General features: G+C 43.0%; 1 protein-coding gene and 1 long non-coding RNA gene across 8 annotated transcripts in view; one reads left to right on the top strand and one right to left on the bottom strand.

Moving 5' to 3' along the window:
- Window positions 1–17,824, bottom strand: part of LOC147027733 (uncharacterized) — a 166,803-nt gene extending 148,979 nt beyond the window's left edge. The window contains exon 1 of the long non-coding RNA XR_015057229.1: window positions 17,670–17,824. This is a non-coding gene — a long non-coding RNA (uncharacterized LOC147027733). The remainder of the gene's footprint in view (window positions 1–17,669) is intronic.
- LOC147027732 (nuclear receptor subfamily 2 group F member 1-A) overlaps window positions 281–27,500 on the top strand; it is a 109,596-nt gene continuing 82,376 nt past the window's right edge. For 3 of the 7 annotated variants that reach the window (XM_085877295.1, XM_085877298.1, XM_085877290.1), the window contains exon 1: window positions 19,144–19,280. Coding sequence is in view for 1 of the 7 variants with exons in the window: in XM_085877294.1 (XP_085733420.1) it covers window positions 19,244–19,280 (37 nt within the window). In the remaining 6 variants the exon portion in view is untranslated. Of the gene's footprint in view, window positions 306–19,129; window positions 19,281–27,500 lie in introns of those variants that run through there. The other 4 variants (XM_085877299.1, XM_085877291.1, XM_085877294.1 and 1 more) reach the window with 4 other exon arrangements.

Genomic DNA, 27,500 nt, shown 5'->3' with positions numbered 1-27,500 from the left:
GCTTGGACAGAGCGGCAAATTCATAGAGCGGATCAAACCGGGAAGGTGCTTTGAACCAGGCTTGCTGTAACGCCTCCACGGCTCTTATACACCGCCTGAGGAACGCTGCGAGGGATGGCGACCAGTGCCTTAACACAGGCGGCCATTGTGTGTCTCAAACGGGCCATGCTAAAGGGCCGTTTAGAAGCTGGGCGAGCCGACCTCCGACTCGCGAATGCGTCCCGGGGCGCATTTCGACCCCACGTGGCGAGAACCGAGGCCGCACTGGGGTTGGGAGTAGAGGGTGGAGTGGTGGACTCGTGGAGGTGGGTGTGATGGGCGAGCTTCGATTCTTTTTCGCTTTGTTTTTACAAATCTGCTCTGCTGCGATTGCAATAACGCGGTGCGATTAGGCACGGAACACAGTTCTAGGGATCGTCCGCGAGCAAAAACATTCCCACGGTATGCGGAGCAAAGATCCAACAGTTTTGCTTTAACAGCACAAACTCCGGATGGAAGCCCTACCCTGGTTTCGTTAGGTGCTGGTCAGTGTGTGAAAACAGACGATTAAATCGCTCAAAGTTTTTATTTCATTTTAAAACTTTCGGCCACGTGAAGGATTGCCTTGTCAAGCTGTCACATGTCAAGTCTCAAACAGTACGTGTAGAGTATTAATAAAGTAACCACATATTATGGATATACATATGGGCATACAGTAATATACATATACAATAATCATATAGCATGAATATAAACATTGTACATAACGAGAAAGAGCAATCAGAGATTGCAGACCCTCACCAGAACTTGATTTGTGTGGTATTTGTGTAGTTTTGCGTGGTGTATTTTGTGTGGCGTTTGTGTACTGGTGTGCTACGTAATTATTAAGAGACATGATAAGAACTGCCACTTTATAACTGCTGGCAGTGATGACCAGTTACCAAGACGTCCCACTTTGATTGGACACCTGACGCTGACCCAGGATTTTTTCATGATTATTCAATTGAATTTAGAATGGGATTAAAATAAACTCAATTCAAATCAAATGGAAGACCAAATATGTTCAGTCCTGCATTAGAATCATCAGAAGGAACCCAAACAAGCAAAAAGAAAAGATGAAGTCATCAGGAAGAACCTGGATAGGATTCACATTTCAGCTGCTGCTCCTCTCCACTCAAATCCATCCGGGCACAGCCAAATGAGCCTTTAAAAAAAATATATATATAAAAACTAAAAAAGAACCCAGATCAATACAATTAAATAATTCTGACTGCCTGACCATGTGTCTGATCAAGTTTAAATTTAAAACGTATCCCCCATCACTATAACATCATAATTGTGAAGTTTCCTGTCAATTGATTAAGCGGTGACAGAGAAAACATTATCTAATGTTTCCTTCAATCCAATATGGCCACCAAACCATGTGACATAACAATTATTCCGAAAAAAAATTGTACACCCAAAGCTTGGGGAATATTTGTGTGAAGTTTCCCCTCGATCTGTCCAGCCGTTCTGGAGAAGAATTTTTTTATAGGTTTTCGGGTAAATACAATATGGCTGCCACGTGACCGATGACGTCATCAATTTTTTTCTGAGGACAATTTTATCCCAAGATGATCCTCAAAAATTTTCATATTGATCAGATGTAGTGTTATACATATGCAATTATTTCGTCATGATGAAGACGTCATAAAAATCACACACTTCCCATGAGGAGTACTTTCCAGGTGTCAAGTTTCAATTTTTACTTTGGTGCGGTTTCGGAGATATAGAGGTCCAAAGTTTTTCCATTTTTCAAACATGGCTGCCATTCCACGTGACCTACGATGTCATAATTATCAGTTCAACATTCTGCATGAGTAGTCGCACCTATGTTGCACATTTCTTCTCAATCCAACAAGCGGTTGCGGCGAAAAACATGAAAGTTCTGTGCAGACAAAGAAAGAAAGAAAGAAAGAAAGAAAGAAAGAAACAAACAAACAAACGGACCCAAATGCAAAAACCTCTCCTTTGGTGAGGGTAATTAACCATAATCACATGAATATACAGGGAGTGGATAAAAAATAGAAACACCAATGTAAAGTCACTTAATAGGGCATTGGGACAGCACGTGCAGCCAGTTCGGTCTGTTTGCTCCGTCACATAGAGTCCACCAGCATCTGGAATTCTGCAGGAGGGATGCGGCACCATCCTTCCATGAGAAAGTCAATCAACTCATACCTGTTTGATGGAGGTGGAAAATGCTGTCTCAGGCATCGTTCTGGAATATCCCATAAATGCTCGATTGGGTTCAGATCTCGGGACTGAGAAAGCCATGACATATGGATAACATCAGTGCCATGCTCATCAAACCATTGGGTAACCACATGTGCTAGTTCTGTGCATGTGGCATTGGGAGTCTCCTCTTGCAGCCATGCTAGCCATAATTATAGGCAACCAGGCCTGGGCAGCATTATTATACATGACCCAAAGCATGCTGGGATGTTATTTGCCTAATTGACACATGGGCTCCACCTGTGGGGAAGCTGTTGATTAGTGTCCTCATTTACCCAGGTGTTTCCATTTTTTGGTCCACTACCTGTACCTTGTCCATTGGGGATGCATACATAATGTGTAATGCATATGTGTAGTTTGAAAACATTATCCATACAGTCGATGTATACATAATAAATACTGCATGCATAAAGTTGGAATCATTATCCATACAGTCGATGTATACATAATAAATACTGCATGCATAAAGTTGGAATCATTATACATACAGTTCTAGTCTTGCCCTGTCGCTCCGCTGATTGGTTTAATCAAATGACAGCAAGTTCAGTTGCACTTCACAAACATATTCCATGCCTATCTGTGAGTCTCAATGAGGATGTAACATGAAGTGAAACATAAAAAAACTAAAACGGCACCCTGTATCGCGCATATCTCCGCCAGGCTGAACAGTTTACGTTTGTATCCCACCGATAGGCCTGATCTGGATCCATACCTAAACTGAACTAAAATCGAACCGGCTTGTTGTCAGATAAATCCACTCATCCACCAAGTTTTGTCATAACCTGCCAACAACATTTTGAGATGTCGTGCTGTGTCGTTTTTGGCCCCATCTCTCAATGGTAAAGGACCACTTGAAAAAATTCTACTTGCCAGATCCAAATCTTCACCAATTCCTCCTTGTCACCAAAGCTTCATCCGTATCTGTCCACAACATTTTGAGATATCATGCTCACAGACAAACAGACAGACAGACAAATCGACAGGGTGAAAACATAAGCTCAGTCCACCTTCCATAAAAATGGGATCATTCATGACGCATAATTGTTGTTGTGATTGTTGTTCTTGGTGTGCTCTTTTCCATGTACTTTTATATATTTTTCCATTCCTTCGAGAAGTATAACTTTATATAATTTTGTGTGCTCCTTCCATTGCCGTCACAATTTTTTTTTTTTTAAGAGGGTTCCTGCTGTTGTACATTTGGAACTGCTGCATGAAAGCTCCAAGTTCTGCTTCTTCCTCTTCCCTTCCACAAAGATGGGCTTTTGAAACAGGAACCTTTTTGATTAAACAGACAACACACACACACACACACACACACACACACACACACACACACACACACACACACACACACACACACACACACACACACACACACACACACACACACACACACACACACACAAACACACACACACACACACACACACACACACACACACACACACACACACACACACACACACACACACACACACACACACACAGTTGCTTCTCCTTTGGTTGCTTCTCCATTTGGCCCAGATAAAGTGGCACTGCTGTTTATTTTCCCCCTAAAACGGACATCAAAGGGTTTATTTTCCCATATAAACGGGCATCACCAGGTATATTTTCTCATATAAATGGGCATCAATGAGTTTATTTTCTCATATAAATGGGCATCGACGAGTTTATTTTCTCATATTAATGGGCATCGACGAGTTTATTTTCCCACATAAACGGGAATCACCTGGTTTATTTTCCCACATGAATGGGCATCACCAGGTTTATTTTCCCATAAAAACGGACATCACCTGGTTTATTTTCCGATATAAACGGGCATCACCGGGTCTATTTTCCAATAAAAACAGGCATCACATGGAGTTTTTGTCCCATATGAACGGGCATCACTTGGTTTATTTTCCCATATGAACGGGCATCACCTGGCTTATTTTCCCCCCAAAACGGGCATCACCAGGTCTATTTTCCGATATAAACAGGCATCACCTGTTTTTTTTCCCCATATAAATGGGCATCACCTGGTTTATTTTCCCATAAAAACAGGCATCACCAGGTTTATTTTCCCATATAAACAGGCATCACCAAGTTTATTATCCCAGATAAACGGGCATCACCGAGTTTATTTTCCCATATAAACAGGCATCACCGAGTTCATTTTCCCATATAAACGGGCATCAACTGGTTAATATTTGCCATTTAAAAAGGCATCATCGGGTCTATTTTCAAATAAAAACAGGCATCAAATGGAGTTTTTTCCCATATGAACGGGCATCACTTGGTTTATTTTTCCCATAAGAATGGGCATCACCTGGTTTATTTCCCCCCAAAAACGGGCATCACCAGGTCTATTTTCCGATATAAACAGGCATCACCTGGTTTTTTTTCCCCATATAAATTGGCATCACCTGGTTTATTATCCCATAAAAACAGGCATCACCGGGTTTATTCTCCCATATAAACAGGCATCACCAAGTTTATTTTACCAGATAAACGGGCATCACCGAGTTTATTTTCCCATATAAACAGGCATCACCGAGTTCATTTTCCCATATAAACGGGCATCACCTGGTTAATATTTGCCATTTAAAAAGGCATCATCGGGTCTATTTTCAAATAAAAACAGGCATCAAATGGAGTTTTTTCCCATATGAACGGGCATCACTTGGTTTATTTTTCCCATAAGAATGGGCATCACCTGGTTTATTTCCCCCCAAAAACGGGCATCACCGGGTCTATTTTCCGATATAAACAGGCATCACCTGGTTTTTTTTCCCCATATAAATGGGCATCACCTGGTTTATTATCCCATAAAAACAGGCATCACCGGGTTTATTTTCCCATATAAACAGGCATCACCAAGTTTATTTTACCAGGTAAACGGGCATCACCTAGTTTATTTTCCCATATAAACAGGCATCACCGAGTTCATTTTCCCATATAAACGTCATCACCTGGTTAATATTTGCCATTTTAAAAGGCATCACCGGGTTTATTTTCTCCAAAAAATGGGCATCACCTGGTTAATTTTCCCAGATAAACGGGCATCACCTGGTTTATTTCCCCCCCAAAACGGGCATCACCAGGTCTATTTTCCCATATAAACAGGCATCACCTGGTTTTTTTCCCCCATATAAATGGGCATCACCTAGTTTATTTTCTCATATAAACAGGCATCACCTGGTTTGTTTTCCCATATAAACGGGCATCACCAGGTCTATTTTCCCATATAAACAGGCATCACCTGGTTTTTTCCCCCATATAAATGGGCATCACCTAGTTTATTTTCTCATATAAACAGGCATCACCTGGTTTGTTTTCCCATATAAATAGGCACCACTTGTCTCTCAAGAGACACTGGATACCATTGGCCAGAGTCACAGGGCCAGGCTGAATGGCAAGATGAGCTGTACAGGGAGCTGAGGCGTAAAACAGTACATGTGCTAATAGTTAGGGAATTTTAGCAAATTGTATTGACCATCTGTGAAAAAATTGCTTACCAAAAAATTTCTTCACTAACATATTCATCTAGGTGTCTACTAACACCTATCAATTAGTGCAAACCCAAGTTCTTGTGGAAAATTCTGGGGAGCCAATCAAAGTTCGGGTGCTCAGAGAGCATGCGCGAAAAAAATTGGAAAAATTAACTTTTGCCAATATTGACTTGTGGGATGTCTAACTAGGGGTTTTTGGGGGTGCTGAATTGATTCCAACCATTAGATTTGAGAAAAAATGAATCCCTGGCCGTAAAATATTGATATGATACATTTTTAGATATCTCAGAGTGTGTTTTGCGGTAATTTGGCTCAATTGATTCAGATTGTTCAAATTGTGCTGAAACCAGCATACAACATTATGGGAAACCACTGCTATATTGTTGGTTATACTTGTGCTCATGCTCAGTATAATTATCTGTGTTAGCTGACGTTAGCCAAGAGCTTTAAGCTATAAAATTATTGTGTACCGGACTCAATAGAAGTTGAATATATTCAACGTAGAGTGGACCTAATATGGAATAGGCAAAGCCGAGAAGCGAACGTAGAATTCTTCTTACATTCGCTTCTTAAATATATCAAATTAAAGTCTTTTTGTTATGAAAAAATAAATATTACCTTAACATTACCTTCACAACAACAACTACACTGCCTAGAACAGGATCTCATCTGCAAAAATTAATATTACCTCAACATTACCTTCACAACGACAACTACACCGCCTAGAACAGGATCTCATCTAACAAAATTAATATTACCTCAACTTTGCAACTACAATTCGTTAATACCTCAACATTACCTTCACAACAACTACACCGCCTAGAACAGGATCTCATCTAAAAAAATATATTACCTCAACATTATACCTCAACATTACCTTTCCAACGACAACTACACCGCCTAGAACAGGATCTCATCTAAAAAAATATATTACCTCAACATTATATCTAAACATTACCTTCACAACGACAACTACACCGCTGAGAACAGGATCTCATCTGAAAAAATATATTACCTCAACATTTTACCTCAACATTACCTTCACAACAACTACACCACCGAGAACAGGATCTCATCTGAAAAAAATATATTACCTCAACATTTTACCTCAACATTACCTTCACTACAACAACTACACCGCTGAGAACAGGATCTCATCGAAAAATATATATTACCTCAACATTACCTTCACAACAACAACTACACCGCCGAGAACAGGATCTCATCTAAAAAAATTAAATATTACCTCAACATTACACCTCAACATTACCTTCATAACAACAACTACACCACCTAGAACAGGATCTCATCTAAAAAAAAAAAATCCACAACATTACCTTCACAACAACAACTACACCGCCTAGAACAGGATCTCATCTAAAAAAAAAAAAATCCACAACATTACCTTCACAACGACAACTACACCGCCTAGAACAGGATCTCATCTAAAAAAATTCAATATTACCTCAACATTACACCTCAACATTACCTTCAACGACAACTACACCGCCTCGAACAGGATCTCATCTAAAAAATTAAATATTACCTCAACATTATACTTCAACATTACCTTCACAATGACAACTACACCACCTAGAACAGGATCTCATCTAAAAAAATAAATATTACCTCAACATTATACCTCAACATTACCTTCACAACGACAACTACACCGCCTAGAACAGGATCTCATCTAAAAAATTAAATATTACCTCAACATTATACCTCAACATTACCTTCACAATGACAACTACACCACCTAGAACAGGATCTCATCTAAAAAAAATAAATATTACCTCAACATTATACCTCAACATTACCTTCACAACGACAACTACACCGCCTAGAACAGGATCTCATCTAAAAAAAAAAATTACCTCAACATTATACCTCTTCATTAGGGGTGGGAAACCTTTTTCCTGTCAAGGGCCATTTCGATTTTTAGAACATCCTTCGAGGGCCATGCAAAATTATTGAACACATATATCGGACTCACCTAATGCGATGGCTGGAACCGTTTCTCTTTGGCGAGGCGTTTGGTGTCAGGTGGTAGGGATGATGATGCTACTCGCCAGCTGGTTTTGCAGGTTTGGGTCAGTCAGTCTTGAGCGGAACCGAGTCTTTGCAAGAGTCAGTTTTGAAAAGAACTGCTCACAGCTGTAGGTCGTCCCAAACAGTGATGCAAACCTCAGTGCATGTCTCCTCAGAATGGGAAAATCCTCAGCACGTACATACAGTTTGTAGAACTCGAGCAAAGGGAGGTTGTTGTAGCTAGCTTTGATCTCGTCATTGCTTTGCAGCTCAATGATTTTGTGTTGTAGGTTGTCAGGCACATCAGCTGGTTCCACATTAAATGGCATGGCAAATATGTTCAGTTCCCTTTGTTTCCTTTTCATGTCCTGGAACCTCTCCAAATGCCTGGAGGAGTTTTGCACACTCAGCAGCATATTCAGATGTCACAGCAGGCTTTTGTTCTTGCAGAGTGGGAAAGTGGACAGTGTTTCCCCTTTCCAGTTGCTCTTGCCACAGCTTTAGTTTAGCTTCAAATGATTTCACATTTGATTGCAGAGAGCTGAGAAGCTGGTTGTGGCCTTGGAGCTTGACGTTCAGCTCTGACAGGTACTTGGTAATGTCCACCATGAAGCCCAAATCACACAGCCACTTGCTATCACTGAGTTCCATGACAGGTTTCCCCTTCATCTCCATGAACTGTTTCACTTCTTCTCTCAGTGAGTAAAACCGTGTGAGCATATTTCCGCGACTCAGCCACCGCACCTCACAGTGGTAAACCAGATCTCCGTACTCTGACTCCAGTTCACTCAGTAGCTCCTTGAACTGGTGGCTGTTCAGCCCTCTGCTTTTGACGACGTTTATGGTGGAAACGAAAGTTGTCATCACATTTTTGAGCTTCAGGGACTGTGCACACAGATTCTCTTGGTGTATGATACAGTGGCATACAACTAACTCACTTGGATCGAGACTGAGACGACTCATTTCTTTTTTAACCAATGCAGTCAATCCCTTTTGCGCGCCAACCATGGCTGGGGCTCCATTCGTGGCCAGGCCACTTAACTTGTCAAACTGCAGTTCGAATTTGTTCATAGCCAAAACAACTTGCTCAAACAAATCCTCACCTTTGGTGGTGCCATGCATGGCTTGCAAAGACAGCAACTCCTCGCTCGTATCAAACTCAGCTGTAATTCCCCGCACAAAATGGCTAGTTGGGCGGTGTTTGTTATGGCCGTTGTCTCATCGCAGGCCAGAGAGAAAAACTGGAGATCTCTTGCGGTGTCCTTCAGTATTTTCTCAATATCTTGTGCCATTTCAGTAATCCGATCTGAGGCAGTACTTCGAGACAAACTGACACTTTGGAACAATTTTACTTTGTCCGGTGCGAGCAGCTCCGCAGCGGCAACAAGGCACTCCTTCACAAATTCTCCTTCTGAATGCGGCATCAGCTTCTTAGCGATTAGCTCACTCACCACAAAACTAGCATGCGTAGTGTTGTCTCTGTCAGATTGTGGTCTAGTGAAGACTGCTTGTTGAGCACCAAAACTCCGCCGAAGAGCGTTAACTTTATCCAAGCGTATTTGTCCTTTCAACTCATCCAGTTTAGCATGTTTCGAGCTGTAATGACGCTCGAGGTTGGACCTTTTTCATCACCGAGAGCGCTTCCCGACAAACTAGGCATACTGGCTTGCCTTTTACTTCCACAAAGAAATAATCGTTTGCCCATTTCTCTTGGAAAGTGCGACATTCCGCATCTACCTTTCTTTTCTTGTTAGTCGGCATGTTTGCATATACTGAATGAAATGATGACATGAGATTACGCAATCACGCATTACGTTATGCATGTGCTGCATTCACTGACCCTGAACGTGAAACAGACAGGTGACAGCTGTGCATTTTTAGCTGTCCATTTAATTTATTTTTTTAGGAAAAAATAATTGCTGTCTGGAGTTTTATTTGTGTTGTATTTCTGAGGTTGCTTTTGTTTATTTTTATGAATTGCCTCGCGGGCCGGAGGTTCCCCACCCCTGCTACATTACCTTCACAACAACAACTACACCACCTATAACAGGTTCTCATCTGAAAAAAAAATTTCCTCAACATTACCTTCACAACGACAACTACACCGCCTAGAACAGGATCTCATCTAAAAAAATTAATACTAGAAGCGAATGTAGTATTCTTCTTACATTCGCTTCTGACTTTACCTATAACTTGTTCACAACTGTAAATGCAATTTCCGGTTACTTCGGCCTGGATTCGGGATCAGCGATCAAATAACGTAAATCACGATTAAAAATTATTTTTTTGATGATGTGGGAGATATCTTTATTAAAATCAGTGGAGGAAATATACACCATGTCTGATATTATTTGGTTCTTTCATGTCTGCGACGATGCCTTTATCTCCCAGCATGCATCATTCCCCATGACAAAAACCGGAAACAAAAAAAAAAACAGAAGCAAAAAAAAAAAAAACGGAAGCAAAAGGGTCAGAGCCAACCACAACAATTCACAATTGCCAGGGTATTGTGTTGTTTTTGTTGTTTCCTATTCTCTCATGTGCACGCGTTAAGTAATATTCACAAGATAGAAATAAAACCCAGTCGTGTTTATACACCGCACAGCGTTTAAAAACAACCGGAAGCAAAAGGTCATAGCTAACGACACTGATTCCAAATAGCCAGGGGTATTGTGTTGTTGTTGTTGTTTCCTATTCTCTCATGTGTACGCATCAAGTATGAAGCTCACTGCGCTCGCTATTAATGTTAAAACACATCACTGTATGTGTGTTCTGTCTGTTTTGTGTCAAAATTCCTCTAATCTAACATATGCACCAAGGATAGTCACTGTCTTCGAGGAGAGGATGGCAGGGAGATTGAAGATCTTAGCTGAAGGAAGAAGGAGCACTCTGGGTCTGGTACTATGGCAGAATCGACCTCATCAAGGTATTCATCAGGAGTGAGCATGTCCCAGACCACACAGGTCATTTCAGCTGCATCATTGGAATGCTCAATACCTTCGCAGCAGCGGGCCACCATCAGTACGCAAAGGGAGCAAGGCTGTATGTACAGCTGATGCATCAGCGACAGGAGAGTCCCATATTCCAGGAAACTCTATCCAAGTTCACTTTGTACGGCAACCATGTAGTCAGGTTCTCAGACCATGAATGGTCCGGCACATGGACCGACATCACGATAGAAACCACACTCATGTGTGAGGCAAAATCCTCCGGTGGTCTAAACAGAGGCCGCTTTTGGAATGAGTCTTCTCATAAGTCTTGGGTTCAGACTCTGAACCACTTCTCGTTCATTCACCAAGAGCTAGAAAGAAGCATGGTCAAATGTGGGGTACCTGTCCACATTTCACCGACGGCTCCTGTCCACACCGACGTTAAGAGCCCAAATGAAGAGAGATAACGATGCTGTCAACACCATAGTTGGGTGGTTGGAGGAAGTCAACCCTTTCGATGCCACACGGGACAAGACGACTCTGGTGTCCTTCTCAACTGGGTTCAGCAGCACTCCCGAAGACCAAGTCAACGCTGATGAAGCAGAAGAAGTTGGCAGAGCCATACAGGCTAAGATGGATGGGAAAACTGTGGTGGATGCAATGGGAACCAAACACAAGGTCAAATCACTTGCAAGCCTCAGATGTGGACCCAAAGTCAATGGAAAGAAACTGGTCATTGACTCACTGAAGCTATTCAACCGCCTCATTGTCATCAGTGAGCGTGAAGTCAAGACCAAAGAAGCTCTGCGCTTTGAGTTGACGCCAAAACCGATATCTCTGTTTTACAAAAATCAAAAGTTGCGAAAGCCAGACAAGGCTGCCCAGGCAATGTCCCTGAAGGCATGTGTGGCACCTGTCGAACAACCCCCCTGCACAAGCCTTGTGGTTGATGGTGGGTGGCTCCTGCACAATGTCAAGTGGGAGGCTAACCTTACTTGGAAGGATGTTACCGAGAGCTACCTCCGGTTTGTGAAGTCCATGGGGAGCCATCGCCTCCGGATAACGGTGGTCTTTGACGGATATGGCAGCTCCACCAAGGACCATGACCACTTGAGATGAACAAAGAATGCATGCTGTGACATTCAGATTCGTCTGGATCTCAACATCATCATTGCAAGAGAAAAGTTCCTCGATAACAAGAACAACAAAGCCCAGCTCGTTCTGCTCCTTGCTGAAACATTTAGTAGGAATGGAATCAGTGTACAGCAATGCTCCGATGATGCCAACACCTCCATCATCCGCGCAGCTCTTGATGAGGCAAGAGAGTCCCCTGTCGAGGTGAGGGCTGAGGACACAGACGTCCTGGTTATGCTGATTCATCATGTTGCAGACCATCCGATCTTCTTCACGACAGCCAAAGAAACATCTCACGATGTCGGAAAGATCCGGGAGGCCCTCCCATTCATATACCGGAGGTATCTCATCTTCTTACACAGCTTCTCTGGCTGCGATACAGTGTCTGCAATTTTTGGGTTTAGCAAACCAACTTTGCTAAGGCCTAAGTCACATTTGCCACGGCGGCCGTGGGGTCTCCAAAATCTATGGCCACTAGCAATTATACGGCGGCCGCAGTATTTCCACGGTCACACAATGTACCAGTCACATATGTTTTTATTTTTCGGGGAGCCGCACGGCGTATTTATAAATTGTGGAGACCGAAAACGTGGGGATGCCGTACCGTCTTTGATTTGATGTCGCACGGTGACCTTAGGGCGTTCCTGCGGCGGCCATAGAATTTTCAAGGCAGACGCAAGGTGCCCGCAAGGCGACCACAAGGCGACCGCAGGGGGGCCCGAAGGCGAACGTGCGGCCAGACGGACAGTAACGAATGGGTTAATTTTTTTTTTACCAGTTTTTTTTTCGGTTTGTCGAATTGCTACGGCGAACGTAGAAATGAAAAAAGTTATAACTCCGTTGATAACATAAAAAAGTTATAAAACGCGTTATAATTCCATGGCGACCTTACGACCTGTAAAATATAGCCAAATGGTGTAGGGCCACCCTGAGGCCACCGCAGAAACTCTGCGGCCACCGCACGTTTCTGTCAATTCAGAGGGCGTACGGCCGCCGTATCCTCGCCGTAGAGCAAATGTGACTAAGGCCTAAGCAAGCTCTGCAAGACTGATGAAGCAGAGAGGGCAATGGACGTGTTTATGGACATTCGAGCTGAGAAAGGTGATATCATGAAAGCAGGCTGTGATCTTTTCATGTTCATGTTCCATGGGAAATCCTCCGAAGACTTGGAAGACTTGAGATTCGACATCTTCAGCAAGCGAGCTGCTACTGGGAGCATAAAACCTGAGAAACTCCCCCCCGACAACAGGAGCTGCAGCACAGCACTCTCTCCGAGCTTACCTCCAGACTAGAGACTGGCTGATGCTGCAAAGTCCATCGTTGGATGCCCGGGACTATGGATGGCAACTCACTGAGCAAGGATATGCACCAGTCCCTTCTACAGACCCCATTGCACCAGACTACCTCCTGACGTTTGCCAGCTGAAACTGTGCGGAGGACTGCAGCTCACTCAGGTGCTGCTGTAAAAAGCAAGGAGTCAAGTGTATTTCTGCTTGCCGCATCTGTCATGGTAACTCTTGCCTGAACATAAACCAGCTGGATGACAAGAGGAGTGAGGAAGATACTGGGGAGTTTGATGAATAAGGTTGTAAAAGCTGACGAAGAAACATTTCCATTGAGCACAGTTCTGTTAAAAATGTAAATAAAATACATTTTATATGATCAAGGAGTGTTTTTTTCTCAAAAATAATGGTTGGAATCAATTCAGCACCCCAAAAAACCCCTAGTTGGTCAACCCACAAGTCAATATTGGCAAAAGTTAATTTTTCCGATTTTTTCGCGCAGGCCCTCTGAGCACCCGAACTTTGATTGGCTCCCCAGAATTTTCCACAAGGATTTGGGTTTGCACCAATTTATAGGTGGTAGTAGACACCGAGATGAATAGGTTAGTGAAGAAGTTTTTTTGATAAGCATTTTTTTCACAGATGGTCAATACAATTTACTAAAATTCCCCAACTATAAGGGTGGACAAGGAGGCCTATGTGCGAGGAATCTGTGAGGGGGTAGAGCATCACCTGTGGACAGGTGATTCTCGTCCCGCTTACAGGGGAATTCTTGCATTGCGTTCATCCAAGCCTATCCCTCGGTGCACTGCAGTTGGAGCAGCGGGTGGTAGGCTCTTGACAGAGGAGTCCGAAGTGAAGGCCCGCTGGGCCGGTTACTTTGAACGGTTGTCCCAGGCTGATCCACCAGCTGTCGAGTTGGACATCAGGGGTGTTACAATCCCTGTTGCTGACCCTCCAATCAACTGTGGTCCACCTTCGCTTGTGGAAACACGGGCTGGGTGAACCGGTTGAAACGGGGCAAAGCTCCAGGGATCTGTGGCATCCACACTGAACTTCTCAAGGCTGGTGGAAATGCTGCACTCGTGTCGTCACATGCAGTTCTGTGCGCTGCCTGGAACACAGGCATCATCCCAACTGATTGGAAGAGGGGCCTTGTTGTCCCTCTCTGGAAAGGGAAGGGTGATCGTCAAGATTGCAACAACTAGCGAGGGGTGACGCTCCTCTCAGTGCGGGGCAAGGTCTTTGCTCGGATAATTCTTGACAGGGTTCGCCACCATCTGCTTGAGCACCAGCGTCCAGAGCAGTCAGGCTTTACACCAAAGTCAACGATTGACCGCATCCTTGCTCTTCGGGTCCTCAACGAATGCAGACGAGAGTTTCGGCAGGGGCTGCTTGCAGCCTATGTTGATCTCTGTAAAGCGTTTGATTCAGTGAATCGGGATGTCCTCTGGAGGATTCTTGGTCTTCGTGGGGTGCCATCAAAACTGATCGATCTGATGTCTGAACTCTATTCTGGTACTGAGAGTGCTGTGAAATGTGGTGGTACCATCTCTGACTTATCTCCAGTTGTTACTGGAGTTCGCCAGGGGTGTGTACTTGCCCCCGCACTTTTCACACTTGTATGGACTGGATTCTCGGGAGGATGTCAGAGAGATCAAGCTGCGGTGCATCGTTTGGGAATGTCAAGATCTCTGACCTTGATTTCGCAGATGATGCAGTCATCTTTGCGGAGACTTTAGACGTCCTTTTGGGGGCCCTCGAGGTGCTGAATGAGGAGTCGGAGCCGCTGGGATTATGGGTTTCCTGGGTCAAAACTAAGATCCAGGCTTCCAATGGCATCTTGGATGCTGCTATCCTGTCTGTGTCTGTTTGTGGTGAGGATGTTGAGGTCATGGAGAGATTCACTTACCTTGGCAGTGATATTCATGTCTCTGCTGGCTGTGAGTCAGAGGTCAACAGATATCTGGGTCGGGCCTGGAGAGTCATGGATTCACTGGAGCATGGGGTGTTGCCCTGCCGGTACCTGTGCAGGAGGATGAAAGTCCGAGTCTTCATGTCCTTGGTGCTTCCAGTCTTGCTCTATGGATACGAAACTTGGACTCTGACCAAGGATCTGAGACGACGGAGACTTAATTCCTTTGGTACCGGGTGTCTTCAGGGAATCCTTGGCTATCGCTGGTCGGATTTTGTATCCAACGAGCGGTTGCTGAGAGAGACTCGGATGAGATTTATTACCTGCATAGTCCGTGAGCATCAGTTGCGGCTGTATGGACATGTGGCTCGTTTTCCTGACGCTGATCCTGCTCACCAGATTCTCTCAGCGAGGGAGTCTCATGAGTGGAGGAGGCCAGTGGATCGACCACGTGCCTCGTGGTTGCAGCAGGTTGACCGGCATCTCAAGGAGATGGGGTCCGCCTGGGGGATGGCCTGGCATCTGCCTGGGGGATGGCCAGACGGAGACCCCTGGAGTACCGGTGGAAAGTGGACGCAGCGACGTGCTGCTCTGCCGCATGCTGCCATACCTGACCTGACCTGGTTTGTTTTCCCATATAAACGGGCATCTCCTGGTTTATTTTCCCATATAAATGGGCATCACCTACTTTGTTTTCCCGTATAAACGGGCATCACCTGGTTAATTTTCTCATATAAACGGGAATCACCTGGTTCGTTTTCCCATATAAACGGGCATCACCTGGTTTGTTTTCCCATATAAACGGGCATCACCTAGTTTATTTTCCCATATAAACGGGCATCACCTGGTTTGTTTTCCCATATAAACGGGCATCACCTAGTTTTTTTCCCATATAAACGGGCATCACCTGGTTTATTTTCCCATATAAACCGGTATCACCTGGTGTTTTTCCCATGTAAACCAGCATCTCCTGGTTTATTTTCCCATATAAATGGGCATCACCTCGTTTGTTTTCTCATATAAACAGCAATCACCAAGTTTATTTTCCCATATAAACGGGCATCACCTGGTTTATTTTCCCATATAAACGGGCATCACCTGGTTTATTTTCCCATATAAACGGACATCACCGTATATTTTCCCCATACAACCAGATCTAATTTTCCCATGCATGAGGATAGGAACGACCGGGTGTTTATGTCCTCCATAAGGACACCACCAGATTTGTTTTCCCATCAAAATGGGCACCACAGGGTCCATTATTCCCACAGCACGGTGTGTCAGTCTGCAATGACCTGCATGTTATGGGATCCTGACTACCACACACACCATGCACCATAAACACAGTACACACGTAGATCGAGTCGATGAGATCGATAGAGCGATCATCACGGGCCATTGGACAACGAAGCAACATGCAAAAGTCAGTGGGCATGAGTTAAGTGAGTGTGCAAAAGAGTAAACCCATAAACCAAAATAGATTTGTTTATACACCTCTTGATAACGTTCATTGCAACAATACTGTCTTTTGTTTTCCTCTTAAAACACTTTCTGCCTTGTTGGAAGAAACATATAACACGTGACGGAGTATAAACCTAAACACACACACCACACTTGGCAGAGCATCGCTGATGCTGAAGCAGAGTTTCTTTGCACGAGTTATGTTGGGTGGTTTGCCACTGCCTTCCCGGTTTTGCTTCTCCGTGGGTTCTATCCTGTAAATGCTGAACATCAAGCAAGGAAGTAGCACATACCGTTGTTTAAGTCGTTGGAGCATTGGAGAATTAAGCCAATGCAAAATGGAGGTTAAAATAACAATGTTTACAAACAAGGGATGGATGAACAGTCCATTCATGGTTTAATACAAGACAATGGACCGAACAATTGATGTGATCGAATGGAGTTATTGTTTCCGTTCTGTTCTACAATTTTTAACGCAATATTTTGACGCACAGTCTTTTTGTTCTACAATTTTAACCTTTTCACCCAACAATCATCCCCATTGTGCACGTTTGTTCTGCTTTTACACTGTAAGCCACAAACTTACTGATCGGAAAGGCGTTTCAACATGTCGGCAATCACTCAAGTGAAGTGCGTCGTCACTGCGGATGTTTTGAAAGGTCGTTTGGAATTGTTTGTTCGTTTAAACTTTCCAAATGCAGTGTAAAAAAAAAACAAAACATCAAGAGCGATTCGGGAGATATGACACAAATATCAAAAATTCACAAGTACATGTGGACGATGAAGTTGCGTGAAATACTCCAGTACACTCCATGCAGTTAGTGTGGTACATACAGAATCCTGTTTCCATGGTAATTTCCATAAACCGCGGTCTACATTATCCGCTAAAGTACACGTTTGTGTGCGGAACTATTACACTGTAATATATATATATATATATATATATATATATATATATATATATATATATATATATATATATATATATATATATATATGTATGTGTGTGTGTGTGTGTGTGTAACGGCGATGGTGAACGCATAATAAGAACAAAACGAAATACTGTACAGTACAAGTCGCGCGTGAATTGTTGCGCTTGAGTTGAACACAAATAAATAGTGTTTACCGGAGTGTTTACGTCTTTCAAAGCCCGGCGCATGTTTACACTTACAGCAAAAGGTGCGTGCAGCAAAATGCCGGCATCCCGGATAAAGGGAAATCGATGCGAGGGATTGATTCCCGCGCCGTATCCGCGCGGTCGCGCCATCTATCACGCGCGGCCCTTATCGCGCGGGCGGGGCCGCGTGCTCGTCACGCGCCGCGAACGTCTTCATAGTCCTCGCGCCCTCGGGGCACCGCATCCCTTTTCGCGCCCTCGGGGCACCGCACCGCATATCTTTTCGCGCCCTCGGGGCACCGCACCGCATATCTTTTCACGTCCTCGGGGCACCGCACCGCATCTCTTTTCGCGCCCTCGGGGCACCGCACCGCATATCTTTTCGCGCCCTCGGGCACCGCACCGCATATCTTTTCGCGCCCTCACGGCACCGCATATCTTTTCACGCCCTCGGGGCAACTGTGTTGCATTCTCTGCGTGCCTTGAGGCTAATGCATTGCATTCTCTGTGCGCTCTCAGGCACCCGGAGACTATATATTCCACGGCAGGACCTCAGGGCACCTGAACTGGATTTTTGTGTGTCCTCGGGCTTCCGACACCGAATTTCTGCATGCCTGCATCTGCTTTCGTTCCCTCGAAATACACACGGTGCATTCTCCGTGTGGCCTCGGGAGCCCTGCACTGCACTTATCCCCGTGCCCTCGGGGTACCGGTGCTGCATTGTGTGCCTGCGCTCAGGGCACCCACACATGTATTCTATCCACGCCCTCGGGGCACACGCACTGCATTCTCGCCGAAACCTCAGGGCAGGTGCACGCCTTTCTCTGCACCCCCTTGGGGCACCGTCAACGACTATGCGCCCTCTAAGCACCCGCACCGCATTCTTTACGTAACATTGAGGCACCTGCACTGTATCTGTGCGGCCCTTGGGGCACCTGCAATGTATTGGAAGCAAGTTTAGGCTTCTCCAGTTATTTTGTATTGCAAATTACACACACACACACACACATATATATATATATATATATATATATATATATATATATATATATATATATATATATATATATATATATATATATATGTCGAATAATCAATACAGTTTGTGTGCATGGACATTTTTTTTCGTTTGATGGTACATTGCTCCGCCAAGGTTCGAAACGAATTTCACTTCTGATTGAATTTGTTTTTGTTTTTTTTCCATTTGTCGAAAGTTGAGCAATGCGGGTTCAAATGAACACATTCGATCAAGGTCATTTCACTCGCAGTCGTGCGCACCCAACGTGTATTGCCCGTGTGTCGGTCTATCTTCCAACCGGCAGGTAACAAGCGACATCTGTTCCTGTCTGTCCAGACAAACAAACCCGAACGCCCCACAATTCTGTCTTTGCGTCGCCAGCACTCGAGATTGCTTGCAGCGACAGTTACGCCCAGCAGAGGGGTTGGAACGAGGTCTTGGGTGAGGAAAGGGGGTGGGGGTGGGGTGGAGGCGGGTGGTAGAATGGGAGTGGGGTGGGGGTGGGGGACACCGAGCTCGCTCGCAAGGCCGTTAGAACGTAGGGTTCGAACCCGTGTCGGAGATGGGGGTCTAAGGTGCGTTACGCGCGCTCCGCACCACCGGGCCCTACATGTTTACCAATCATCGTGTCCCACTCAATCACGCCGGTGAGTCTTATCTGCGTGTGACCCTTTGCGATCGACTCTAAAATTATTGTTGTTACAATCCATTGTTGTACGAGTGAAACAATGTCACATGTCATCGCTAATGCGCGACAGAGAATGCGTGGAAAGGTGCGGGGTGTCCACCGTCTGGACACGGAACTCGCTAAGGTCAACATCACCCGATGAAAATGGACCAAATGCATTGAAAGAACATAGCGAATCGATTCCGTTTTCACTGCGTTCACACCTGCATTTGGTGCATACACCTAAGTCGTGCAACAAATCACTGCGACTCCTTATATCGACTGAACTCTGAACCCTCGAGTTCCCCGAGACGCAGCACCATCACGGGCCGAGTGATGCCGGCTCATTACCCGGCCGAGCCTGCCCTAATGAAGTGCAAGCCTTTTCAAGCTCTGACACACGTCTGGGAAATACGCGTGAAACGTCCGAGCGGGCGGTCACAAAATTGCTGAGGTTTCTCGATTTTACGCAATTCATTACGAGTGTGACGTCGGCGGAGAGATGTGATCATTTTGGTACAAAATCAAAACTTCGCTCTTCTTTTCAAATGGTCGTTCGAAATAAACCAATGAGTGATGTATATATATATATATATATATATATATATATATATATATATATATATATATATATATATATATATATATATATATATATATATATATATATATATTGCTGAAAGCATATCGAAAAAACCAATGTTCCCGCGCTATGTACTGTAGTTTGAAAGGATGTGTCATGTCATGTCCATTTTGCGGATTTAACCGGTGATACCTTTACATGTTACGGTATATTATTGTTCATTACGATTGTCTTTTTTACTCTTCACTCGGTACACATTTGTTGTATACTTAAGGCGGAACGAGGAATAAACTTCGTGGTGATATTAAAATTTGATCTCTCTTTCTATGGCAAAGAAATATGACATATATATATATATATGTATATATATATATATATATATATATATATATATATATATATATATATATATTAGTGCTGTATAGCATGCAGGCCTTCCACAAAACCATAACTCGACAACTGATCCAATGTCTCAGCGACTTGGCGTAAAAGGACAGTTAAAAAGGACAACGTCATAGTTTAAAAAGCCTGTCTCGAAAATACGTTCAAATTAATTGCCTTTAATGCAACGACCACTCGTTGTACAATATTTTGAACTTCGACGTACACGTTGGGCCACGTTCTTCTACAGTACACCATGTATAAAGTGTCCTTATTTGTGTAAATCACTGTTACACGTCATGCGTGTCTTAAATTGGCAAACACAAGTGACCGACTCGATATACTGATACACGATACCGTGTGAACTTTTTAATGTCCTCCAGCAAGTGTAAGGATGGTCGGCATAATAACCATGACATGCGATGTAGCATTTTCCTGATGCCGAATATTATATATATATATATATATATATATATATATATATATATATATATATATTCCATTCCATTACATGATTACAGGAACTCTTGACAACATAGTTCATAAGTGATCAACACACGTCGAACGTAAACAGTGATGACGCAATTACGTAAACATAATGACGTATTAAAGAAGGTCAAAGATTGACCCCTTCAGGATCCCTGTGGCTTTCGAGGATCCACTTTTGCTGAGGAAAGACGGCAAGACCCTTGATCTGACCACGGCACGTTCACCGTGCAAGGGATCCATGAACAATGTGTACATACCCATCACAGGTAAATGTATAGGGTATGCACCATGGGCTGATACCGATCATTGTTTCCTTGAACAGTGCGAGAATACAAACACCCGTGCATGACGTAGGTTATGATAAAGGGTACGATAAAGATTCAATTGCGACAACACTTTCGGGAGAGAATGTCTCCTCGGAGAAAGTAACGTCGTACATCGAGAACTGTGCGTTTCGTACTTAAAGGCATGCAAAGCACGAACAATGCTAACATCCAACTTTTGCTCTGAAAGAATGGATCAAACTGTTACATCATCGGCACATGAAATGCAACATTGATGTGGAAATAACAGACTCGTATATCATACCCATATAGACGTGAGAGATATTGAATAATGGTATTCATAACATACTCGTCTATATCCATACATCCATTGGGACCATACTCTGTGCAGAGCATTGGTGCTGCCGAAGCAGCCTCCTTGGCTATTGGATACAATCCTGGACGGGTCACCACTCCGACACAAGCTGGCACTCATTTTTCCGACCTCGGAAGGATGACACAGGAAGAGTCAACCCCACCTAGTATTAATTCAACAGTCGAGTGGGATTTGAACTCAGGATCCTAGGATCCCAAGCCTGACACCTGAACTATTAAGCCAACACCAGGCATACTCATCTGTATATTGCATTGTAAATACTGTAATACGTTGTAATATACGGTGTACACTGCATATAATGTGGACACAATATACTGTATATACTTTACATAAATTTTCAGATTATTAAACACCGAAATATTCTCGAATTGGACAAATGAAAACGTCACGTAAAAAGGTTTTTTGGGGTTTTTTTAAATTTTTTTTTACTTTGAAAGCTGCAATAAGTGAAGTAAAGTGGAAACATGAGGAGGGACCGCGCGTGGGCACGCATACGACCTGTTATCGGTACATCGGTGGTGTGGCAGAGAAAGTCAAGGAAACATTTTTCGATACAATAATTTTATTTCCAATAATTATAACCGTTAATTATAACCGTTGAAGAGAGGTAGAGAGGGGGATAAGCACCTGATGTGATTGTGGGTGAATCGTTCTCGCAGCAACAAAATAATCGTACAGACACATAGAGGGTAAAAACACCTGCCGGGTCCAATGGACTGTTATACTTTGTCTCACCACTTCGATTGACATCTCACCACTTTTCTGCTAACTATTTCATTCCCACATTCACAAATCGTTCACACATCAATGGACTGTTGTTGTACATGATATGTGAACGTGGGAATGAATAGTTAGCAGCAAAGTGGTGACATATCAATCTACACAAAGTATACTGTCTGTTTCATTCATAATAGGTAGCAAAAGGATAAATATGTGGAAAGAGGATGAGAGAAAAAAAAGTAGAGAGGGGGAGAAAAAGGTAGAGATAAAAGGAAAGACAAAGAGAGAGGGGGTAGAGAGATAGAGAGGGGAGAGAGAGACAGAGATGGATAGAGAGGTAAATAGGGGTGAGGGGGTGAGAGGGGAGAGGGAGAGCTACTAGGATGACCTCAAGGTATGCATACTCACCTCCAAGCTGTAGTTATAATCACGACCCAACTATAAACTGTCATCCTAGTGTTTCACAGACAGAACGATTCTATATGTACGCGCCGTCTCTCGGATAGACGTTAAACTGGACGTCCCATCTGCCAGCATTAGTTGGTGGATGTCACCGATCTCCCGGTTTACTTCACGAAGGGTAGGTGAGCTATCGCCGGCACCCTGAACAAATTCCAAATTCCCATCTGGACTTCCTGAGTCAGAGTGGAGATCCGACCAGGATTGCAGTCTCATAACTGCTTTGGCAGCACGAACGCTCTGCATTGCGCATGGTGCACGATGATGAGGGAGAGGGAGAGGGAGAGAATCATGAGGGTTTAATGGAGATTAACTGTTTATTACAGTAATGACACAATAGTATTTTTTTTTAATATAGATAATGACAGAGTCCCTTTCCTTAAGCCCATTTCCGTTTTTCTCAATCATATTTTCCAAAATGAATTTCCAGTAGCTTTGTGAAATGTGAGAACTTTGCCAAAAAACCAAGCAAGTATGCGGTAAATGGCCTCATTGTACCTTGCCCTTTCCACATCCACCGCTCTTGCACATGAAGATATGTCTATGGTTGGCTATACGAGCCCATTATATTCAGAAGGGATTTTATAACTCATGCTTAAAGTGCTATTTCGTTTCCTCTTTTAGGTGATACTTTTACCCATTGGATTCACTACATTCATTGTGCTGACGGCTCTAAATCACACATTGCGCTACTTCGTGCATGCCTGCAAAGTCACTCGGTTACTGTGTTGCTCAACTTCGGTGGCATAATGGTTAGAGAGCGCCCACTCTGTATCTGAATATCTGGGAGGTTGGTGGTTTGAACCCAAACAGTCAGACGATGGCTAGAGATGGTTAGAGAGCGTCTGCTCTGTGCTCTGTATATGCCAGGTATCTGGGAGGTCAGTGGCTCAAACCTAAACAGTCAGACCAAAGACTTTAAAAATGGTACATGCTGCTTCCTTGCCTGACACTCAGCAATTTAAAAGGATAGAGCACAGACAAACAACCATATGTTGGTAATAATAGCGCAGGCTTAAATGGGCCAAATGGCCTCCTCCTGCATTCCTTGAAAGGGAACTCATATATCATTATGATAACTTGAACTTTTGTCACGAGCTTTGCAATATGTGCCAAAACGAGACGCTTTTCGAATATTGTATTCAAAATCTCAGATTTTTTTCCCTTGATAATTTAGACATTAAATTATGTATAAAGATTGTCTTGCGCTCTTTGTGCGAGAATCCCATATCGACATGTACACGTCATAATAGGTTTCTTTGTTTGTTTGTTTGTTCTGCGCAAAAGACATAATTTGATGAAGTGTTTATTAATTTTATTGCCCATGTGTTTTCTCAGTTAAAGATTACAAGATGACGTGCAAAGTGGAAAATTTATGACTTCGTATATCTACTTATTACCTACTACCGTTACCATCTTGAACGACAGTTCAGAAAATTGATGGCACTTCGAGCCGCCGATTCCTAATCATGTTATTTGTACCGAGGATTCACGGCTGAATGACTGGCCTTAAATGAACAAGAATTATCTGAAGCCACATTGCCACTGTGAAGTCAGCCATTTTGATCCAGGGCACCTTTAAAAATGGCCGCGCAGAAGAATTATAGGCCAGTCGGGATGCTTTTCTCGTAATCTTTCCACGTTCAGAAACTTTGAAACTGTTATAATGTGGATACAAGGTGGTGTCGCTTTGCAAACCTCAAACAACCCCAATGGAATCCCACAGGTTCCTTTTAAATCCCACCAACACCCCTTCTCCCACCCACCCCCACGACTCATGTCTATCTTTGTCCTCCCATTTTAATTTCGGGAATCACATTTGGCTCGTGATTTATTAATTTCCTAAAAACTGAAAATGAAGGGTGTTGAGCATGCATTATCGTGAAAAATCATGACGACGTCCTTTGTTAATTGCAATATCCAAACAAAAAACATCTGAGTATAGTTACACAAATTTTGTACTGCAAGCAATTTTTTAACATAAAGCTTTGACATAATGGTTTTATATCTCATTTTATCACATTTAAGATAACTCCAGCTTGTATTAAAATACATAAAGGTTTATATATCGTACACATTATTTTGGACTTGATAATTAGATGCCGTGTTCAATAGTACGGTATTGCATGTACAAGAGGCACTGTAAGGAGTATTAGACAAGCGACAGGTAATGGAGCGAAAAGTGATGCGAACAGAAAATGGCTCATGTGACCTGAAACTTCCACGAAACTTCCCAAGTAGGTTTTATAGACAAATTAACGAGGTTTTGGGCAACCGAATGAAACCATGCAATTTCAAAGAGATCGTTCACTGAATTTGTCGGTCAAAGCTAACTTACAATTGTTTACTTTTGCGATAATTGCTCGGAATGACCATAAAGGATTTTGTTTCTCATTGAAGCCCCATTCACGTTCGTCCCTGCCTTTTGCACACTTGTATAAGCGAGGAGGTGTGACTTATAATCAGCGCTTTATCCTAACAATGGTTCACCATATACATTCAACACGAGAGCATATGAGGGGTGTTCTCAAAATGTTCTTGGAATGAGGCACTCACAATTGTACAATCGTCCAAGAAATGTTGAAAATTATATATATATATATATATATATATATATATATATATATATATATATATATATATATATATATATACATATTCATATATATATATATATATATATATATATATATATATATATATATATGTATATATATATATATATATATACACATATATTCGTCCGCAGGAGTCATTCAAAAATGTGTAACATATTCAGGTGGGTCATGTGTGTTTATGCATATCTACTACTACCACTACTTACTAGTCCCATTATCCCTACCTTTTTTGTGGAGGTATCGGGAAAGTTTTTGCAAGTCTTTTACAAATTGTCTGGCCAGGCCTGCCGTTCGACTGAAGGTGGTAGTACTTTTATAATTCGTTCAGCATGCTGGTGATAACTCGCCTACTCTTGGTGAATGACAAAATGGGTCTTTAACGTCCAACAATGATGAGTACTGGAATATGGGTCCTCCGGCTTAAGTCGTTCTGATAGATGACACCGACGTTGATGCCTCGCCCTGCATGCCTCCATTGTAAAATGGTCAGGTTGAGGGGTCAATCAAGTAAGAACATTTGGAGACAGCGATTATACAGCCACTGCTCAAGAAAGGCTTCTATCTCTCATATCGATACATAACTCATACAATGTAAAAGTGAGTGTGGGGAGGCATTGTGCAAGGGGAGTGGGGGCTTGAATTGACACTTACCATCAAATGGAACAATTGGTGCAAAAGGAGAAGCAATGATGAAGATTACCGACCTGTTGAACTTATGCAAACCACATTGGAAGAACAATTGCACAAATCACGGAAGTGTGTGGTCCACAAGGACAAGATCAAGCTAGACATTGTTACGAAATCTTTTTTGTGGTGACTTTGTAATTACATTGATGAAAGTACACTATTATTGTCTGTGTGCTAGTTAACCTATATGTACATGTCGATGGACATGTCAGAAGTTCCAGTAGTTGTGAGTTTGTGACTTATCATCATTGAAAGCCACACTGCAGTAGAAAGAATAAACTCAACCTTTGCGACTTCTATAACACACTTATGTGTGTTGTACTTTCAGCAGTTGCCACGTTTGGAATATATGTATCATGCCAAGAATATACCTGCAAAACAATTAGAGTTATATGGCCTCGTGGAGTGGATTTTCAATATTACTACCTGGTATATAGGGAGGAAGTTGTCTGGTCCTGGGTTCATTTGAACAAAGTACTGTTCTGATGTATTTCCAACTGGTGGTGTTGCACACCGAAGTATACCTGGATGTTAAGCTGACTATCGTCCCGATATATCGTTTACTTTAAAATTTTCCATCGTACCTGAAGCAAAAGGTCGGCTTTTGTGCTGGCAACAAAACATATCACGGAAGGGCACTTGGAAATGCAAGGTAGTGACCTATGACGCCTTTCAAATCAAGGTGACAACCGTGGGGGGATCGTGTGGTCTTCCGAGGCCAAAAAGTTTTCCTGTTTGAACAGTTTTCAGTGAGGCCGAATTGTATAACCACCTTCCGTGAGGACTCGCCTCGTCTTTCAACTAGAAACATACAATCAGTCACAACGACAACTTGATGCAGCCACAGAAGGGATGTCATAATGTTTGGGAGAAGTAATGCTAAACCAAACAAGTTCGTAAAAAATTGAATATTTACCATAGCTGTATACACAAGTCAAACACAAGAACCTTTTTATAACCTGAAAGATATATTAAAACATATGTATGTATATGTACAGTATGTGTATATATGTGTATATATGTACATATAAATATACATGTGTATATATATATATATATATATATATATATATATATATATATATATATTTATATATATATATATATTGTTGTGGTTACCAAATTCGCAAACCACCATTCAGGTCCCTTAGGTGAGATATCTCGGTAAGTATATGTGTAGTTAGGCCCAAACCCGTTGTCTAGTGGGAATACATGTCATTTATGCGTGCTGCGACTCTTCAGGATAGCCGTTTTTCTTTTACTATCTTTAATTTGGACCAACCGCCATTGTTACAACCACAACAACATCAACCACCCACCGCGGCGCCGCTTCACGTCACACCTCGCAACCGTCGCATCGCCACCGTTCTTGCGCCGCTTGTGGGTACCGGTGTTGGACTCGTGCAGGGCGCGCGCCGAACAGCGTGTACAAAACCACGGATTTTCCACTTCAAAAACGGATCAAAAACGACACACGCCCACTTTTGTGCCGTCCAATCGGTGAGCGAGGGGCGATTTGGCCCCGCCCCCAGGGCGTTGGAGGGCGATCGATATATGCAAATTTATGGATCAAAAAGCATTCACGCCCACTTTTTCTCGGGCC

Source organism: Eptatretus burgeri, chromosome 4, assembly GCF_056783735.1.
Source record: "Eptatretus burgeri isolate ZD-2024b chromosome 4, Ebu_testis_v1, whole genome shotgun sequence".
NCBI lineage: Eukaryota > Metazoa > Chordata > Myxini > Myxiniformes > Myxinidae > Eptatretus > Eptatretus burgeri.
This window is presented reverse-complemented; position numbering and strand designations above follow the sequence as displayed.